Source organism: Oncorhynchus tshawytscha, linkage group LG28, assembly GCF_018296145.1.
Source record: "Oncorhynchus tshawytscha isolate Ot180627B linkage group LG28, Otsh_v2.0, whole genome shotgun sequence".
Classification (NCBI taxonomy): Eukaryota; Metazoa; Chordata; class Actinopteri; order Salmoniformes; family Salmonidae; genus Oncorhynchus; species Oncorhynchus tshawytscha.
In genome coordinates, this window is record NC_056456.1 from 31,844,196 (window position 1) to 31,866,103 (window position 21,908).

The 21,908-nt window shown below is 43.2% G+C and overlaps 1 protein-coding gene across 3 annotated transcripts in view; it reads left to right on the plus strand.

Annotated features, from left to right (window-relative positions):
- The window catches only part of kcnn1a (potassium intermediate/small conductance calcium-activated channel, subfamily N, member 1a), a 49,405-nt gene that overhangs the window by 23,252 nt on the left and 4,245 nt on the right, over positions 1 to 21,908 (plus strand). For 2 of the 3 annotated variants that reach the window (XM_024391897.2, XM_024391899.2), the window contains exons 3-9: positions 2,125 to 2,220; positions 2,807 to 3,225; positions 13,484 to 13,625; positions 14,487 to 14,597; positions 15,208 to 15,335; positions 16,323 to 16,331; positions 19,281 to 19,350. In XM_024391897.2, the coding sequence (XP_024247665.1) occupies positions 2,125 to 2,220; positions 2,807 to 3,225; positions 13,484 to 13,625; positions 14,487 to 14,597; positions 15,208 to 15,335; positions 16,323 to 16,331; positions 19,281 to 19,350 (975 nt within the window). The remainder of the gene's footprint in view (positions 1 to 2,124; positions 2,221 to 2,806; positions 3,226 to 13,483; positions 13,626 to 14,486; positions 14,598 to 15,207; positions 15,336 to 16,322; positions 16,332 to 19,280; positions 19,351 to 21,908) is intronic. The other variant, XM_024391898.2, reaches the window with a different exon arrangement.

Here is a 21,908-nt window from a genome sequence, read left to right on the forward strand (position 1 = left end):
ACGGTGAGCAAAAATCCCAGAACAACACGGGGGGACCTAGTGAATGACCTGCAGAGAGCTGGGACCAAAGTAACAAAGCCTACCATCAGCAAGGGCATTGAAGATGAATCGTGGCTGGGTCTTTCAGCATGACAATGATCCCAAACACACCGCCTGGGCAACGAAGGAGTGGCTTCGTAAGAAGCATTTCAAGGCCCCGGAGAGGCCTAGCCAGTCTCCAGATCTCAACCCCATAGAACATCTTTGGAGGGAGTTGAAAGTCCATGTTGCCCAGCAACAGCCCCAAAACATCACTGCTCTAGAGGAGATCTGCATGGAGGAATGGGCCAAAATACCAGCGACAGTGTGTGAAAACCTTGTGAAGACTTACAGAAAACGTTTGACCTCTGTCATTGCCAACAAAGGGTATATAACAAAGTATTGAGATAAACTTTTGTTATTGACCAAATACTTATTTTCCACCATAATTTGCAAATAAATTGATTAAAAATCCTACAATGTGATTTTCTGGATTTTTTTTCTCATTCTGTCTGTCATAGTTGAAGTGTACCTATGATGAAAATTACAGGCCTCTCTCGTCTTTTTAAGTGGGAGAACTTGCACAATTGGTGGCTGACTAAATACTTTTTTGCCCCACTGTAGGTGTCTATAAGGTTTCTATTAACCACTTTTTTGTAGTAAATTTAGATTAATTGTCGTGTTGGTCTGAGTTTAAATTGAACTGATCCCTGAGTGACACAGCAGTCCTACCATATAGAATGCGCTACTATAAGGACGAGTCATTTTTCATCTTGCATGTCACATCACATGGACATGTGAGTCAGTCAAGATTTTTCCCAACCCTTAAAGAGGTGTGGTGGGGGGTTGGTGTGTTAAAGGGAGTCAGCTTTTGGGGACTGAAAAAGCCTTATACATCTGTCAGGTGGATTAATTGGTTTTTCTCAATGTTATTTCACAGGGGACTTCTCAAAACAATTTCAGACATTATAGGGTCTTGAGTGGTGCCAGAGACCTGAGGGGCAAAGCAATCTAGCTGATTGCTAAAAATACATTCGCTAATTTTCTCCCCGCCTGTTACTATATATTGTGGCTGCATGATCAGTGTAATGGCTCATATTGTAATGCATGCTTACTTGACCCCACCCCAAGAGAGCATATCAATATCCATTTACAACGACTTGGTCGTCCGCGGGCCTTGACAACATAGCAATGGGCAGCTTTTACAATCGCCCCTGACGATTATTTACAATGATTCCTATTGTTGTTTTTGTCGCTGTTGTCAGAATTGTGATTACAACCCCCCCCATCATTGTATAACATGTTTTATTCCCCACCATTACTACAGCTGATTCATCAAATCACTTTTTACCCACAGAGGGAAGTCTAGTAGTGCTCGTCCTTATTCCAAAGATCTATGACCCCTTTATAGGCGTTGCAGCTCTAGCGTCCAAATGATCAATTCATCACTTGCACCTCTCACAGTGGGTTGCTTCCTGCTAACGCTACTGTAGAAGATGCACAACATAACTGCTCGGTTTCTGCATCTAGGCTACTATTAGATTGAAAGTACATAGTGGTGGGTTTGATGTATAAATAGTTTGTGTACTGTTAAGAGCCCATGTTTGACCTTTACTTCCTGCTACTGTCATGATTTGAGACAACACTTTGTGGTGCTGTTGTTTTTAGTTCAAACCCCTTTCCTCAGCTCTCTCGTTTTAAGCTGATAATATGTGGTGTTTTCATTTCAGTGTTCCTCTCCCTCCTACTAGCTACGTTCACTGCAGAGGGAAACCTTTTTGGAAGATAAATGAATCCATCTTGGTCTTGTTCGCTCCATCCAACAATATTTCTAAAATCCACATGTTTTACCCACCATGAAGACTAAATTATTTCACACAAACAACAATAAAAAAATCTAAGTTGAAGATTTCTTCTATTAATGCTTTTACATGTACAGTTCTGAGGTGAAGCCCAGGTATGACCCCTCCTCTGAAAGTCAACATAGGTTGCACATGCTATGTAATTGTCAATAAATATTCTTAATTTATTTTATATATTTATATTTCTCATCAATATCACTGTATCTCTAAACTATATTTATTGTGTGTCTGTCTCTCACTACAGGAATCTTCGTACTCATTTGCACTGAAATGCCTTATCAGCCTTTCCACTGTTATATTGCTTGGTCTTATAATAATGTACCATGCCCGGGAAATCCAGGTGAGTCGAAATAATGCAACAATTTAGCAGGAAATAACATGTCATTGTTATAATTTATGGGCTGGTGTGGTGATTGCCTGAATTGCTTAAAAATTGAGTTTGATTATTGAGTGTGATGATGCCCGTTATTGATGATTTTTTAAAAAGTATTCAACATTTAAACAGGTCAACTCAATTGGGTATGTTAGATACTTTACAGTCCTAATTCAGCTGATTTATATTATGATATTTACAGAAAATGACTGAAATAACTGTTACTTTTTTTAAGGCTCTTTAAAATGTGAAGAGTGGCATCTATTAAAGCTGTAATCCACAGTAGTGAAACTGCCACGTCTGTTTGCAATATTACAACAAAGAGGTTACTTCAAACAACCAACACTGTTTTTTTCTCTCTGACATCTTGAACATCATTACACACGAGATAGAACAGCAGAGTATGTACTACGGACTGTAAAATAAAGTATATAACTACAGTAAAATAAAGTATAATAAAGACTGAAAAAGAAAGTTTATAACTACTGTAAAATAAAGTAGGTAAAGTCTGTAAAATAACACATAACTAAGCTACTTTTTGCTTTTCCCACAGCTGTTTATGGTGGACAATGGGGCAGACGACTGGAGGATAGCCATGACGTACGAGCGCATCTTCTTCATCGTGCTGGAGCTGCTGGTGTGCGCCATCCACCCCATCCCGGGCCATTACCGCTTCACGTGGACGGCACGGATCGCCTTCACCTACACGCCGTCGACGGCCAACGCCGACGTGGACATCATCCTCTCCATCCCCATGTTCCTCAGGCTCTACCTGATCGGCCGCGTCATGCTGCTGCACAGCAAGCTCTTCACAGACGCCTCGTCGCGCAGCATCGGCGCCCTCAACAAGATCAACTTCAACACGCGCTTCGTCATGAAGACGCTCATGACCATCTGCCCCGGCACCGTGCTGCTGGTCTTCAGCATCTCCTCCTGGATCATCGCCGCCTGGACGGTGCGAGTCTGCGAGAGGTAAACGGCTAGGGAGTTCCCTAAAGAGGGAAAAACCCAGCCAATCACCACAGAAACGCACGCCCCCATCGTTGTGCACTGTGTGTGTCGGCACTCCCCTCTTCTCTCTCTCGCTCCCCCTTCCCCCCTTCTCCTTCTCTCCCTCCTTCCCCCTTCTCCTTCTCTCCCTCCTTCCCCCTTCTTCCCTCCCCCCTTCTCGCTCTCTCTCCTTCCCCCCCCTTTCCCCTTCCTTCCCCCTTCTCCCCCTCTCGCTCTCTCTCTACCTCCCCCACTTCTCTCTCTCTCTCTCCCTCCCCCACTTCTCTCTCTCTCTCTCTCCCTCCCCCACTTCTCTCTCTTTCCCCCTCTGTACCCCCTCTCTCCCTCCTTCTCTTCTCTCTCTTTCCCCCTCCGTACCCCCTATCTCTCTCTCTTCCCCTCCGTACCCCCTTTCTCATGCTCCCTCCCTCCCACTTCTGTCTCTCTCCTTCCCTTCTCTCTCTCTCTTTCATTCCCCCTTCTGTCTCTCATTCCTTCCCGCTTTCTGTTATCTGTGTCCAGTTATGTTGTCGTGTTCTGTTCATGCCCACCAGCCCAAAGTAATGTCTTGATGTGTCGTACTCCACACACACCACTGCATGGGTTAAAAAAAGGGGGGTTTCATTAGCTCAGCGATCACTCCACGAGTCCCTATTCCTTGTTTTAATGCTATTTTAGCAGCTTTTCCATAATTCATGAGTGTCTAATTGTTTGTTTGCTGAATGGTTTGTTTTGGTAATGCTGAGCAGCCCCAAGGATCCCCGTTCACATCAGGCTTTTTCTCAAGGGGGCGGTGGGGATTCTCACAGATCTCAGAATAAAGGGAGGAGGCAGGGAAGAGCACGCTTTTTCAGACCAATTACAAGTTTATCATTACTTTGATGTTAAGTTGTCTTCTTTGGTGTGTAGGGGCTGAGGGAGGTGGGATGGGTTGACGTCAGCTCCTGTAATACTTCGTTATGACAAAAGGGCTGTAAAGTCAAAAAGTCACAGTCAAATCAGTCAACAGGAACGCTCGCTGCCAATCTTTCAGTCAGTCAGACGGTGAGTTGCTCTCTTACGTTTTGCTTGCTTTTTATTTCCTCCCTTTCCATCTCATACTTCCTTGCTCTCTTAACCCCTCACTAACCACTTCCCCCTGCACCCTGGAGCCACGTAAGGACCAGCAGAGAAAACAGTGTTTGACGTTTGGCTCCACCTCCCCATGAAATGGAAAAGAAGTAGCGTGAGGTGCAACTCGAATTCAACTTCACCAAATAGTTTGTTGGCACACATTCAAAAGAACACTCTGTTCATCAAGCCTACAGGAATGAATAGTGTATTGCTGAAGGTACTTGCATAAAGCCTTAAAGTGATACCGTCACAAGGATGGACACACTGTTTTTTTTTCCTGTCTTAGATTTAACCATGAAAGATCCAGGTGTTGCCAAATACTGTGAAAAGCATGAATAGAACGTATGGATGACATTGTTGGTGTTGTATCTGTCTGGTAATCTTTCAACATTACAAAGGAAAACCATAGAACCACAGGGAAATGTAACCAAGCTCTACAGTCGGATGTCTATGGTACTTGGACACAACATGCGGCTGGAGTCAACACCATGAAATATCTAGAGTGGCTAATGGGGTCAGAATAGATGATATGCCCACCACACGCTCCGTGCCAAACTAGTCCGCAGCAGTGCATGCAATATAAGGCAGTCCAGTTATGGTTTCAATTTGAAAATAACATGTTTCCGTGTGTTTGGGTAAGTGTTTGTGTGTTGTGTGAGTGTGTGTGTGTCGTGTGAGTGTGTGTGTGTGTGAGTGTCTATAATGTTATGTTGTACTTTCTATTTCCCCACTATGCTGCTCCATAGGGATACCATGTGAGTCCTCGCTCTCTAGCCGTGGAAAACCTATCATTTTGCACCGAGCTGGCGCCACTGCTGCCCTGAGTGGGTGAGGGATGGGGGTGGGATTGGGCGAGGGGCAGCCCCCCCCAAAAAACTGCTATCCTTTCCAAACAGAGTAAGGCAAAGGGGGACTAGGTATTCGCCCCTTAGTCGGCATGAATGTGGCACCATCCTCAAAACCCCAAAAATATGTCAACAAAGAAAAATACATTCAGTGGCTAGGAGGCGAAACCTATGATTTGAGCAGCACTTTGAACCAAGCGTCTCTTTCTAAACTGTTTTGTGGTAGCAAAAAGGAGGAGGAGGAGGAGGAGGAGGAGGAGGAAGGAGTTTGTGCTAAAATGGAGCAGCTCCTTCAAGTCACCTTCACCAGCAAGCCTGAGGGCAATTGTCTTTTTTCATTCCTCTTCCTTATGTAATTGTTATAGATCCATAATGTGCCCACTCTTTTCAGCATCTACTTCCAAGATTTGCTGAGGAACAAAAGCTTTTTAGTCCTTTGTGTTCTCGCACATTACCATTCCATTATGTGTCTCCCCTCGAATAATTGATTGAATGATGTCGTAATCGTTAGGTATTCTACAGGCTTTTGTCACCTCTGCCAGCTGATTCGGTTTGCTCAAGACGTGCCAAAGGAATTTAATCTGAGATACATATTCATACAAAACATCATTTGAGGAGAAAACAAATATCAAGTCATTTGTCTGGTACAAAGTCGTTAATGTGGATTTAAGCTCGATTTAGAATTTTTTTAACCAAATTTCGAACATTTAACCATATTATAATAACCCCATTAACCCGGAAGTGTTTCACGAAAGGCTCTTCAGCTAGGATGATGAATAGTGAGGGTGTTGCTATCCGTTCTAGCACAGTTTCCAAAATTGAGTCATGAGGAGTTTGTTTCTTCAAGGCAAATGCAGTGTCTCCAGTTTGAAGTTTCATAACATGGATTGAGTTCTCACCTGTGGTAAACAATGAAACAGCATGGGAGTCTTCATGTTTACTGCTCTCGATCCCATCACTCCAACACACTCAAAAAAAGAGGCGCTTGTTTTCCAAAGTGCTGTGCGTGAGTTTGGAAATGAATCTGCTGATGCACTGTTACATTGACCACACTCCTGAGCCAAAGGGCAGAACGGTGTGAGATTGGACGAGCACGGAGTCTGTCTGGACTAGACGGGCGAATGAAAGACACATGGTGGGTGGAGGGGACAGGAGGGGTGGTTGGCTGAGTGGCGGAGTTGGCAGGAACCCTGATGGTACAGTAGAGGGAAGCAGTGCTGGTCATTGCCCCCTTGATACAGCTCCAGAGCTCCCCTACTTTATTGAAGATCCTCAGTCTTTTGCCGTTCTTATCAAACACCTCCTCTTTTGCGTCATGATGCTTTGCAGATTTCCTACTTCTGTACCCATCTAACGTGGCATGCTTGCAGTGTTTCAACATCCCCTCCCCCACTTATTTATCTTTCCTTATTCATAACCAGCAGGCCTAATCCAGTCAGAACTCAGATACACTTGCATGCCTTGCCTGTCTCCCCTCCGGTCCTATCTCCTCTCTCTAACTCTCTCTCTCGCTCTGAAACAAAACACTTTTTTTTCTTTTGGAGGTTACATGAGACAGTCGTTTCTCACCCCGGTCTTCCTGGGGAACTCTGGCCATGTAACAAGCTTTGGAAAGTTAAGAGACTTTCCCTCATCACAGATTAACAGGGTTGAGTTACTGGCCGGTTACTGACCGATATCATGTGTGTGTTGTTGTCACTTGACTGGAAGACACAGTGCACAGCTTCATGTAGAGCGGAATCCTAACCAGAGATACTTGTGCGCTTGAACTTTCACCACAACTAAAAGTTGTGTGTAAATCCCACATTAGTGTCTGTGTGAAAGGTCATGTAGACCTTCAAGCAGAGTTTGAGTTGTATGTTGTGTACCATTGGAGTCTACCTCCACACTGTATTCTTCATGCCTGTTGATATTCCATACAGTAGTTATTACTGACAATGGACAAGCATGACCTAACAAAGTTCCGGAACACGATGATGTTGACGTTCATCAAAGAAAGCTTTTGAGCCTATAAGGCTATACGAAAGAGTTTTAGCTTTGCTCTTAAGTCCACAAGGCTGTTTGAAGGAGATATCCTGTAGGGAAGTTCTGTGTTATGTCTTCTACCACCTGATACTTTTACTTGTGCTATTTTTGGTTGCGTTGGCTGTGCTACGGCTTGTATCGCTTGCGTCATATTGTGAGACTTCGTTTCAAATACTTGTTATTACCATTTTGTTCAGTAAATGATAATGAAAAGATAGACTTTTATCTTGACTCGACATGTTTGCTAGAATCGATTTGGAGGGCTTGCTTTGCATTTTGGCTGGATGATGCGAGCACAATTAGGTCTGCAGTTTTTTTAATTAGGTCATCCCCAGTTGAGTTTAATCCTATCTGTATGTTTACCGCCTCTGACACCCCCCCCTCTTACATTTCAACAAATGTGTCCCAAAATAATCTCTACCATTGCTCAAATTCTCATTTAAATCAAGGAGACGTTAAAATTCCTTTAATGTGCTACGATGAGTTTGCTTGATATGATGAGTTCCTGTAGAAAAGACTATTGTTAGTACATGGACAAGCTAAGGCATATAAAAGTCCCCTTTTAATGTTCTTTCCATTGCAGTGGCTTTTATTAGGAGCAAATGAGCCTGTCCAACAATTTGCCTGCTCAGGGTAATACTAATAAAAATACTGCTTGCTGCTCAATATACAGTATTGCGTTCTCAATAACTGGTTAAACCAGTTTTTCTAAATTTCAGGTTTAATCAGACTTGCATGCAGCATGCCATTCAAGGAACAAATAATCATTTATTTGGCAGTATTGTCTACTCCTATATACTGTTGTCTTTATAGGTAACAGTTATTGATATCTCTAACAATTCTTTCCAACCAATGTTTTTGGCAAATGTTTCTATGTTACTTTTTAGTACCACAACTGACAACAGGGTTTGGAAGATTCAGAATACTCATGTCATTTTGATTTCATTCCTCAAATAGCTTAGGTCAGGATTTCCCAAACTCGGTCCTTCCCAAAATCTAAAGCTTAAGCTTCAACCTATAATATACAGCATAGACCAGGGTATTCAAATCTGTGTAGTGCTAGGGCAAAAAACAAAACATGTACCCAGGGGGGCCCCAGGACCGAGTTTGGGAAGCCCTGGCTTAGAAGACACATTGTCAGGCATTGCTACTGTATGTCCCTGGGACAAACCATCTGTTTCTTGCATGAGCTCATCCACATACGGTGAGAGACGGAGATAAAGAATTCTGGGGGAGATTGGCCAGGGTTAAAGACCAGATGACATGAAGAGATGGCCAGGGTTAAAGACCCGATGACATGAAGAGATGGCCAGGGTTAAAGACCAGATGACATGAAGAGATGGCCAGGGTTAAAGACCAGATGACATGAAGAGATGGCCAGGGTTAAAGACCAGATGACATGAAGAGATGGCCAGGGTTAAAGACCAGATGACATGAAGAGATGGCCAGGGTTAAAGACCAGATGACATGAAGAGATGGCCAGGGTTAAAGACCAGATGACATGAAGAGATGGCCAGGGTTAAAGACCAGATGACATGAAGAGATGGCCAGGGTTAAAGACCAGATGACATGAAGAGATGGCCAGGGTTAAAGACCAGATGACATGAAGAGATGGCCAGGGTTAAAGACCAGATGACATGAAGAGATGGCCAGGGTTAAAGACCAGATGACATGAAGAGATGGCCAGGGTTAAAGACCAGATGACATGAAGAGATGGCCAGGGTTAAAGACCAGATGACATGAAGAGATGGCCAGGGTTAAAGACCAGATGATATGAAGAGATGGCCAGGGTTAAAGACCAGATGACATGAAGAGATGGCCAGGGTTAAAGACCAGATGACATGAAGAGATGGCCAGGGTTAAAGACCAGATGACATGAAGAGATGGCCAGGGTTAAAGACCAGATGACATGAAGAGATGGCCAGGGTTAAAGACCAGATGACATGAAGAGATGGCCAGGGTTAAAGACCAGATGACATGAAGAGATGGCCAGGGTTAAAGACCAGATGACATGAAGAGATGGCCAGGGTTAAAGACCAGATGACATGAAGAGATGGCCAGGGTTAAAGACCAGATGACATGAAGAGATGGCCAGGGTTTAATGAAGAGGAAAAAAGCATCACTGCATCCATTTTAACCAATTCCCATTACATTTGAGTCATTTAGCAGATGCTTTTATCCAGAGTGACTTACAGTAGTGAGTGCATATATTTTCATACTTTTTTTTTGTGCTGGTCCTCAAATGGGAATCAAACCCACAACCACGACATGCTCTATCAACTGAGTCACACAGGACGCACAGGGGTGAGTTGTGTACTTCAATACCACCCAGAACAGTGACTTGTTTATGATGTTGACATTCTTCAATGGTCTCTCTTGTGTTGGCTGATGCGGTAGATAGATTGCAATGTGTCACCGGTTAGGTTGTTTTCAACACTGTGAATCGAGTGGTATTCCTGTAGTCTAACACACATTAAAGCCCTTTCTGGAAGGAGTCATTTAGGTCTAGTGCTCTCATCTGTGCATACTTGCAAATAGATTTGCTGACAAAGTAAGGGAACACAGAGTTTTTTGAGGGAGCGATCTTACAAACAATGACATGTCTACAACACAAAGCCTACTTCTATGGGATGTTTTGCAAGGGTGGGAGACATTTTATTTCAGACAATTCCTCTGGTCTCACACTAGGTCGAAAGTGGTGCCAGCTCTTGTCCATGCTATGCCAACACTCTACACAGTATATTGAGAGCTTCAAAATGCCACCGACTGGCTCTGTATCCGTAGCTTCTAGTGCCCATATCACTGTAGTCTATGGACATTTGTCTGAGTCCTCTTCAAGATTCAGGAATTTGGGGGAAAACCTATCTACAGTTTTGTACGCATCTAAAAACAAACATTCCACACCAAACCATGTCCAGTCATAAATGTAGAGTCACAATAAGAGTATTCTTAAAGCAAATACATGGTGATACAGGGAAACCATACACTGCAATGTTACACCATTGTGGAAGTGGAAAACAAACCTCTAGCATTGTCGTGCTCTAATCGCTTTCACCAGCCTAGAATCATTTGGACACTACGGCACTTAAAGTACTCCTCCTACAAAGGCGTAATTGGTGCCGTCAAGAGCAACCATGCAATTTGAGATAGTTCCAGTGTGTAAACCAGATTTTTCCCCAACCCATGATGAAGCCAGTGATTGAGTGGAACTCATCATGATACAATAAGCAATTAACACAACTGTAGAAGCAACTAACTTTCAGGACATATTTCACCTCTTTCTTTACAACTTAAGTTTCCATGAATCACATGACTCAGAGGATAAAATAAGAGGCAGTGTAATATGTTGACAGAAAAGACTTCCACCAGGTTCTGTCACAGAGTTAGTGATCTGGAATGACTCATGTATTTGCCTGGTTTAGTCACAGATTGTCTAAAATTAGCAAATTAGTCACTATAGTGTTGTCCCCCTTGCTCTAAGCCTTGTCAGAGAGGATGCTATTGAAGGCTAACGGTGCTGGATTCAGTGCGTATCGCAGAAGTATCAGGTTATAGCTCGATTGAAATTTAAAGGCAATGTTCCCTCCCTCGTGGAGACTGCATTCATGGTAAACGCTGCATATGTCGGGCTTTACATTTACATTTTAACACAAATTTTCCGCCAAACTTCCACGATACGGATTGAATCCAGCCCTAACAATCCAGGTGAAAGAGAAGGGAAGTCAAAAACATTGAGCTTCTTAATGCTTTTTTACTGGTCTCCAGCGTACAGATAAGAGACTGGCTGTATAAATATTCAACCCCCATCCACTTGACAATATTGTGATATTTGTCAAGGATGGTTTTCACTTTGTCGTCGCTCTCTTTGCTCTCAATATACTGGCTTTTCAGCATGCAGGATGCAAACATCTTTTTAATGCCTGCATGGTATTGTATCGACGTGCTTTTTTGCATGCCATAGAGTCGCTTGAACCCACACTATTTACTCTGAGTAAAAAAGGATCATGTTGTTTTTCCTGACATTGAGCATGAAAGCAGAGTTGACATAAAGGAAAAATACACTCAAAAACCGTCTTTCGGTATTTCTTTAATTAGTCCACTGTTGATACAGTCCCCAAATGTTTTGAATGTCAGCAGTCAAGTTTTAAGATATTGGACTTTCAAGAAGCAAAGTGTCACCAGCCACATCGTATAATGTATTTTGGATCATCATGATTGGGGCGGCAGGGAGCCTAGTGATTAGAGCGTTGGACTTGTAACCCAAAGGTTGCAAGATCGAAGCCCCGAGCTGACAAGGTAAACCTCTGTCTTTCTGAACAAGGCAGTTAACCCACTGTTCCTAGGCCGTCATTGAAAATAAGAATTTGTTCTTAACTGACTTGGCTAGTTAAATAAAGGTAAAAATAAAAATAATTACAATATGGCTGTTGACACACTGTATATTGAGCTTCTTGAAAGTCTAGCATCTTGAAAACTTGACTGTTGCTATGCAAAACATTTTGCGACTGTATCATCAGTGGACTAAAGATCGTTTTTGAATGGAGTTTTCTTTTAAGGACATCAGAGTTCAGCAACAACTGCTGAATGCACGGTTTGTTCCTTAATGAAAGTGATCTGTCTAGGAGGAGATTTTCAAGAATGTTCAAGAGTTCCAAACTTGGTTCATCTACCCCAGGTGTTACAAACTGTATTTCTGCATTGATTAGATTAAATTGTTCCGGCCATTTTTATTCCACACGCTGGGTCACTGCTGGATAATCAAGTCATTAGCATATTCCTAATTGTTTTAACAAGGATCCCTTTCGAAGAAAATCTCTGGGAGCAGAAATATCATCCTCTTCATCCTTAATAGTCATCCTGTGTACTTTTGAGAGCTATTAGTAATCCAGCTGAACAATGCGCCTCAGTATTATGACTCCTCCTAGACAGCACCTTAGCCAATCAGGGATGTAGTATGTAAAGAAAGGTAGGGTTGGGCTGGATGGGTTAATTTTGGGACTTTATCCCACAATGCAAAGGGGATGGTAATGTCATCATCAATGTTGACATTTGAGGTGGTGTTTTTTTTTATCTATCTGCTGTGGTTTTAGGGTTAGTGCTATCATGGATCCTTGGGATGTCCCTACCCTAAACACTAACCTTAACCATAACCCTTACTTAACCCTAACCTTAACCCTTACCTTAACCCCTTTAAATGTCAACTTCAATGGGGTGAAGTCAGTTGGGACGTCGCAAGGGTCCCGTTTAGACGTTGTGTTTTAAGGGGCATTGGCTATCGCATGGTTTTCTGCCATTTTCAGCAAACAGAATGATGAAATGAAGTGATACAGTTTGAAGGGGTGATGTTCATAACCAAACCTTTGTTGGGCTAGTTCAAACTCTTCACATTACAGATCCAAAGTAGTTTTTCCCCCATTGTGCTGTAACAAATGAGAATTGACACTCTCCTTTCTTTAAACAAAATGATGTTGATGGTCAAATATATTTTCCTCTCTTGTAAGAGCAAATGCAAATGATTTGGGTGCATTGATTCAGAATCTGTTGGGGATGAGTGCTGATCAAAGTGGTTATAGTATTTTAGATTTCCAGTGATTAGTTTGGATTCAAATCCTGAAAGACTCAAACTTAAAAGATCAATTGCCTGCGGTTCTCATAACGCTTAAATGCATAGCTGCATAACTTAATGTATGTCACTTTCTTTATTCCAATCATCTTCCATAATATTTTAATTGCTATGCTAATGAGTAGGAGATGTATGTCTGGATTCATGTCTATTTTGAAATACTTCTCAATTGATATCATCCATCGTCTCAAGTTGTTTAATAGACACTGATACATACAGTAAATGTTCAGTGTTTTGCTGTGGAGAATTCTCAAACCGCCATCAGCATTTAATTAGATTCTTTAGAAGGATTATTGAAATCAATTGTGTTTCCCCTTCCATATCATTTTAATTTGGCTACTCATTGAATGATTGAATGTGTATCTTCACAGAGCATTGACTGAACAGCTACAGTATATTGGAATGTGACGGCACAACTTCATAACGTTTCACCATGTTGTTTCCAACATGGATTGGGTGCTTTTTAGATGTGTAGTGCAGGCATGACGGAAGGTGAAACACTATGCACATGTCATTTCTTTCTTCTTCAACCACCTCTGTTAGTTCACGACCTCTCCAGCATGCTCAGGTTTCCTTTACAGTATCGGGTGTCACTGATGTGTATCTTCCTCTGTTTCTCTCTTCCTTACTTTAGGTATCATGACACACAGGAAGTGACCAGTAACTTCCTGGGAGCCATGTGGCTCATCTCTATTACCTTCCTCTCCATTGGCTACGGAGACATGGTACCTAACACGTACTGTGGGAAAGGCGTATGTCTGCTTACAGGGATCATGGTATGTTACTTGTCATTGGAAATTCCTTTTTTTTGTGTGTGTTTCATGCAGTATTGCATGACTAATAGACATATTATTCCCATGAAACAGCCATGTTTTAAATCTGACATCTATTTCTTCAACTTGTTGCTTTATTCTAGAGCAGCTCAACATCTTGAAATGTTTCCCTCCAAGCAGTCACCTCTCTATTAATACAATAACTCAACAGTCACCTCTCTATTAATACAATAACTCAACAGTCACCTCTCTATTAATACAATAACTTAACAGTCACCTCTCTATTAATACAATAACTCAACAGTCACCTCACTATTAATACAATAACTCAACAGTCACCTCACTATTAATACAATAACTCAACAGTCACCTCACTATTAATACAATAACTCAACAGTCACCTCTCTATTAATACAATAACTCAACAGTCACCTCTCTATTAATACAATAACTCAACAGTCACCTCTCTATTAATACAATAACTTAACAGTCACCTCTCTATTAATACAATAACTCAACAGTCACCTCACTATTAATACAATAACTCAACAGTCACCTCACTATTAATACAATAACTCAACAGTCACCAGTCACCTCTCTATTAATACAATAACTCAACAGTCACCTCTCTATTAATACAATAACTCAACATAACAGTCACCTCTCTATTAATACAATAACTCAACAGTCACCTCACTATTAATACAATAACTCAACAGTCACCTCTCTATTAATACAATAACTCAACAGTCACCTCTCTATTAATACAATAACTCAACAGTCACCTCTCTATTAATACAATAACTTAACAGTCACCCTTCACATTATTTCATTTCTGGGCCTGACTATGTTTCTGACCAATAGGGAGCTGGCTGCACTGCACTGGTGGTCGCCGTGGTAGCCAGGAAGTTGGAGTTGACCAAGGCTGAGAAGCATGTCCACAACTTCATGATGGACACACAACTCTGCAAACGAGTGAGTTACTCAAGCTCTCATTCTAGTGGCATTTTTGATCTTCCACCAGTGAGCACTACTGTAAATGTCACATCCCTTACTGTACGGGAGGTTATATTACAATAATACAATAACTGTAATTTATGGTTCCTGATGGAACAGGGTAAAACAAATTCATGTCCCTGGTAAGAAGTTTTTTTCATCGGTTTACCTTTCTCAATTCAGTTTACCTTTTTCAATTCAGTTTACCTTTTTCAATTCAGTTTACCTTTCTCAATTCAGTTTACCTTTTTCAATTCAGTTTACCTTTTTCAATTCAGTTTACCTTTCTCAATTCAGTTTACCTTTCTCAATTCAGTTTACCTTTCTCAATTCAGTTTACCTTTCTCAATTCAGTTTACCTTTCTCAATTCAGTTTACCTTTCCCAATTCAGTTTACCTTTCTCAATTCAGTTTACCTTTCTCAATTCAGTTTACCTTTCTCAATCCAGTTTACCTTTCCCAATTCAGTTTACCTTTCTCAATTCCCTAAAAGTAAATCCGCATAGAGTATTATGTTATGAACAGGCAGTTGTTCGGAACACCCTGCCTTTGCCCGAGGGTTCACATGCGTTTCCTCATTGGTCGGCAGGTAAAGAACACAGCTGCCAATGTACTCAGGGAAACATGGCTCATCTACAAACACACTAAGTTGGTCAAGAAGATCGATCACGCCAAGGTGCGGAAACACCAGCGCAAGTTTCTACAGGCCATCCATCAGTAAGTGTTGTTTCCCAAAGATCATGACTCCATCGTTAGCATGTCTGAAGCCTACGTGGACACATACAGTTGTTTTTACCACCTGTTGTTAAGTTGTTAAATACATGTTATTGTCTTTATTTGCTCTTTGTTGTAGAGCTAGTAACAGTAGTAGTGGTTTTAGTTGCACTGCTAACAGCATTTTTGTGGAGATGTGCATCAGTGGAGGCTGCTGAGGGGAGGACGGCTCATAATAATGGCTGGAATGGAGTCAATGGAATGGCATCAACCGCATGGAAACCACGTGTTTGATGTATTTGATACCGTTCCATTGACTCTATTCCAGACATTATTATGAGCCGTTCTCCCCTCAGCAGCCTCCACTTTTGTGTTTTCTTAACAGCACTCTCAGTCAGCGGCGTCACTGGTGGTCTTTGTTATAATGTCCTTCCTTTCCTACTCTCAGCCATTTCCTGTGACAATATTCTGTGTTTGGGTTAGCTAGATGTGTTATTTAGTTGTGTACTAAAACACTAACACGCACACACACTGGATACCGCACCTAACAAATGCTATGTACACACACACACACCCTGTAATGTAATGGTCCTCCTCCCCCTGCCCTTCCCCTCCTCAACCCTTACCCTGTGCTTACAGTGAGAAGTGTAATGGTCCTCCTCCCCCTGCCCTTCCCCTCCTCAACCCTTACCCTGTGCTTACAGTGAGAAGTGTAATGGTCCTCCTCCCCCTGCCCTTCCCCTCCTCAACCCTTACCCTGTGCTTACAGTGAGAAGTGTAATGGTCCTCCTCCCCCTGCCCTTCCCCTCCTCAACCCTTACCCTGTGCTTACAGTGAGAAGTGTAATGGTCCTCCTCCCCCTGCCCTTCCCCTCCTCAACCCTTACCCTGTGCTTACAGTGAGAAGTGTAATGGTTCACTTGTTTCGTGGATGTTGTGGGGTTTAAAACTTTGTACTGTGTTCTGTCTTTGTTTTGCTCTATCACTGCAGAGCTCAGAAGTAAGTTGAGTCTTCTATGTTCCTCCTGTTTCCTCGACATTCTCCCTCTCCATGTCTTCGTTTTGACATGCATGAACCTTCAAATGCTGGATGCCGGTTGTTTTGGTTTTCTTTCAATGTTCCATTTACCCCCATCCTCTGAATGGAATGACAAAAAGCATCAACATTACCACTGATGATGACATGGTAGTGGGGTGTCTGAAGAAAGTCAGAGGCATCTGGCAGTATGAGCTTGTTGGGGCTTGTTGGCTAGGCCGGAGTCCATTCATCAATGAAGTCACCATCTATGATGTTACCATGATTAATATAGAAACAATATGTCGGCTATATTAACCTGCATTGGCAGACCCATCCTTGCTCCTGATTTTGTGGTTAACACTTATCTCAAGGGTTTGAAAAGTCTGTTTTTGTTTTGAGGTATTTTTTTACTTTGTATTGCCATCAACACTCAGACATATCAGACACTCACAATAAAGAACACAACTGCAGAGGCCTAGTATCTTAACTCACCCTAGCAGGAAGTACCCTGGAAACCAGCTTTAGAGTCATTTTTGTACCCAACTCTGATGCCTTTCCTTCACAGACGCTATATAGGAAAGAACGGGCCTTGCTGGTAGCCTCTAGTTAGATGAAGCTGAAAACAGAGCCTTTGCTGTGATGTCCTCATTTGCACATCAATGAATGTCCTTGCCTCAGAATTAGCACTTTGGGGAACTTTCTGCCTGCCTCAAGTCAACAGGATGTTCGATCCATTTTGATTTATTTTGTTATTTTACCTTTATTTAACCAGGTAGGCTAATTGAGAACAAGTTCTCATTTACAAGATAAAGCAAAGAAGTTCGACACATACAACAACACAGAGTTACACATGGAATAAACAAACATACAGTCAATAATACAGTAGGAAAAAAAGTATATAGACAGTGTGTGCAAATGAGGTAAGATAAGGGAGGTAAGGCAATAAAATAGGCCATAGTGGCGAGGTAATTATGATATAGCAATTAAACACTGGAGTGACAGATGTGTAGAAGATGAATGTGCAAGTAGAGATACTGGGGTGCAAAGGAGCAAAATAAATAAATAGAGTATGGGGATGAGGTAGTTGGATGGGCTATTTACAGATGGCCTATGTACAGGTGCAATGATCTGTGAGCTGCTCTGACCCATTTGATTGATTGGTGTGATGTCATCACTGACGTCATTACTTTAAACCAATGCACAAATATCCTCCCAAGGTATTTAAATATTAATTGAAAGTGATTAAAAAAAAAAATGTAAGCTTTATTTACCTAATCCGATATAAGTAATCACTTTTCCAAGGGCGACCAGATCAAGAATGCAGATGCGGTGTTTAGGAAGTGTAGTACAGTACATAAATATAATAAATCAGTCATTTAAAGTACACTTTTTTTCAGTGTTTTATCGACCAATGTCATAGAAAAGTGCCACTGGTATAGATACTGTAAGCCATATTCACAGGGTATGGCCCTTCCCTCACATACACCCGCCACACCATAAGTGCACATCACTCTCAAGTCACTGCAAGCTCACCCTATGACTGACGTTTCTCTGACGGCCTGCCACTGAGCTAGCTGTAAGGGTGTGACAGCTGGGAGCACACATAAAGGAATGTCACCTTTATGAAAGGCTCTATTTTTGATAATATTTACATTTATTGTATTTTTTATTGGGGGGGGGGGTATTTTGTTTGGACTTTTATTTGACTCATAGATTTTTTTGCGTTTTTGCATGTATTGGTTTGGCGATGATCAGGATTGGGAATGCTTGTATATGCATGCAGGCTGCTCTCTCCTCAACGTCCTACCAGAGAGAGTTCTTCTGACAAACATGTGTTGCTCTTCCCCCTCCACCTTGATGACCCACCCACCTACCAACCCCTGCCTCTGCCCCCTATCCCCACTCTGCCCCCTATCCCCACTCTCTACCCTCTCCACCTCCCCTGCCTCCTATCCCCACTCTCTACCCTCTCCACCTCCCCTGCCTCCTATCCCCACTCTCTACCCTCTCCACCTCCCCTGCCTCCTATCCCCACTCTCTACACCCCTGCCTCCTATCCCCACTCTCTACCCCCCTGCCTCCTATCCCCACTCTCCACCCCCCGCCTCTGCCTCCTATTCCTACTCTCTACCCCCTGCCTCTGCCTCCTATTCCTACTCTCTACCCCCTGCCTCTGCCTCCTATCCCCACTTTCTACCCCCCGCCTCTGCCTCCTATCCCCACTTTCTACCCCCTGCCTCCTATCCCCACTCTCTACCCCCCCGCCTCTGCCTCCTATCCCCACTCTCTACCCCCTGCCTCTGCCTCCTATCCCCACTCTCCCCCCCCCTGCCTCCTATCCCCACTCTCCCCCCCCTGCCTCCTATCCCCACTCTCTACCCCCTGCCTCCTATCCCCACTCTCTACCCCCCTTGCCTCTGCCTCCTATCCCCACTCTCTACCCCCCTGCCTCCTATCCCCACTCTCTACCCTCTCTACCTCCCTGCCTCTGCCTCCTATCCCCACTCTCTACCCTCTCCACCCCCTGCCTCCTATCGCCACTCTCTACCCTCTCCACCTCCCCTGCCTCCTATCCCCACTCTCTACCCCCTGCCTCCTATCCCCACTCTCTACCCCCCTGCCTCCTATCCCCACTCTCCACCCCCCGCCTCTGCCTCCTATTCCTACTCTCTACCCCCTGCCTCTGCCTCCTATTCCTACTCTCTACCCCCTGCCTCTGCCTCCTATCCCCACTTTCTACCCCCCGCCTCTGCCTCCTATCCCCACTTTCTACCCCCCTGCCTCCTATCCCCACTCTCTACCCCCCTGCCTCTGCCTCCTATCCCCACTCTCTACCCCCTGCCTCTGCCTCCTATCCCCACTCTCTACCCCCCTGCCTCTGCCTCCTATCCCCACTCTCTACCCTCTTCACCCCCCCCTGCCTCTGCCCAGACTGCGCAGTGTGAAGATGGAGCAGAGGAAACTCAATGATCAGGCCAACACGCTAGTAGACCTGGCTAAGGTAAGAAGACCCAGATATACAGGCCCCGATCCAGGCCACTGCCCTGGCTTATAAAGGCCATGCGGCAGGGTTTTTTAAAGGTTTGCAGCTGGACGCCGGCCGCAGCATTGATGTGTGTGGCATTTGCACTCCAGGTTTCTATTTTAAAATGTTCTGAAGCTGGTGCTTTAATGTGTGTTTGCACTGCCAGACCCCCACCGGTCTCTCTTTACCTGCGATTAAAGCAGTCTGTCTTTGCTTAGGGAATAGCGCATTGGATAGCCATGTAAATAACACCTAAACTCTTTGATGTTCGTTATTCACCTTCTCGGTAGTAGTCATTAGTAGCCTGTTCGGTTGAACAGACAGCAGGGCTTTGTTGGTCCGTGAAGTCGTTTGTAGATTATCCCCTAAATTTGACTCGGCTAATGACAGATATATGATGAAAAATGACCAATTAGCTCAGAGAAATGCATTCTCTTGTTAACTTAATTGAGGGGCTAGAGTCCTGTGGTATTAGTCAGCATCCTGACAAGACATCCTTGATCCTGAATTGTCCTGCTATTATGACCAGTGGAATATAAGGAGGTAGAACACTTCCAAAACACAAACTGTATTATTGTGGGGGCGACAGCCCCTAACCGTATATGCATTGATTGAAGCGCAATGTTAAAATCGAATCTCCCTACCATAATATCTATGCCAATATGACACCAACGTCGATGAAAATTCACAAATCAATTTGACTGGAGGGACACAACAAAACTCTTGTCATGAGCCGTTCTGAGAACCACATACCGTATTTTTTAAAAGACAATTTCTTGCCCCGATCGACAGCGTCCACAAAGTGACCATTAGACTTTCCAGCATTTGGACTGAATAAGTTTGTAGGGTTAACAGTTTTGATTAAATGTATAATTTATCACTCTCATGTGCTCATTTATGTCCATTAACAACCAACGATGTTCTACCCTTTTCTCACATTTCTGACTATGCTAACATCTTTTCAGCCAAATCTCAGTTCTGAAATAGGACCAAAGCACATAGGTTGCGCAGCGCTAGCAGCTAGCTAATGTAACAGTAGTCCGTCCCCTCTGCACACAGACAACAGTCACCCACGAAGCATCGTTACCCATCGCTCCACAGAAGTCGCGGCACTACTTCAAGGTCTCAGAGCTAGTGACGTCACCGATCGAACCGCTATTAGCGCGCACCACCGCTAACTAGCTAGCCATTTCACATCGGTCACACTAACACCACTTGGATGAGAGGCAAGCTACAAGGAAAGGAAGCTAGCTATATTTTTCTTTCGAAAGTTTTTCACATGGCTAAAGCCATCTGTGCAAACTGTTGGCCTTGGCACTTACATGCAATCACAGCACAAACAAATAAGCACAATTTAGATAACTGCCATTGCCAGTTAGCTAGCCAACTACCAATAGCCAGTAATGTTAGCTAGCTAGCTACAAGCCAACAAGGCTGTAACTTTAACTGTATGGACAGTTAGCGATGCACCGGCACAACAATATCTCCCACATTCTTACACAAAGCACCGTTCACAGTCAACACTAAACTTTGGGAAACTGCCATGCTGCTAATGTATAATACATGCAATGAGTATTGCTAATCTAATGTTAACGTTAGCTAACGTTACTCCATACACTGGTCAACCTGGATTGCTTAGCTAGCTAACGTTACAGCCCTTACCTTATGCCTTTATTCAGTACACTCCCTCCTCTGTCAATGCAATTTTCTTAATGTCATTATAATCCAAATTTGCGTTGACTGACTAACACAGTGTCAAGTTACTTTTCAATGTAGCTAGGGGGTGGGGGTGCACCCAAGTCAAACAACACCAACATACAGTAATTGCTTGCTTGCATGACCTTTGGGCATCAAAAGAAAATGCCATGCTTGTTAACTTGGTTAGCTATGTGACTGTTTTCAACACATCAACTGTTTTCAACTTTTTTTCTTCTTTTTTTGTAACCAAGCAAGACAAATAAACGTTCAATCAGTACTGAGTGAATGAACAACAACAAAAAGCTTCCTGTCATCACCAGACTGTCCATTTAAATAGTGTCAAGATAATGCGTCATGACAGGGTTCGTAGAGTACGCGTTAACGTCACCGCCATGGGATCTGAAGGTCCCGGCCCACGCACAGTGTTAGGTGGCTCTTATTAAAAGAGCATCGTTGAGTGGCAATGGCCAGGGACTGTGGTGTGGGTAATTATTGCGCACGTCTTGACAATAGTGTGTGAATACGGCCCGTAATTCAGGGCGTTGTGAGCATCTGCAGGAACATCTCCACCTTGTGACACTTTTGATATTCTGGATTTCCCTTGATTGTCTATGCGATTTAAAATGTGGGTCAAAAGAAAAGGGAAACAAAACTATTATCTGAGTTTTTCGGGGGCGAAGCACACTGTCTACCGGTGTCCTAACTAGCTAGCTAGCTACCGGTGTTGCCCCCACCTCCCACCTGCTGTGTAATAGAGTCCTAATTTTTTATATTATCCATATTGACTTAAATGGGTTTCTGGTTTTTCGCTTCCCTCTGGAAAATCTGCTGCTAAT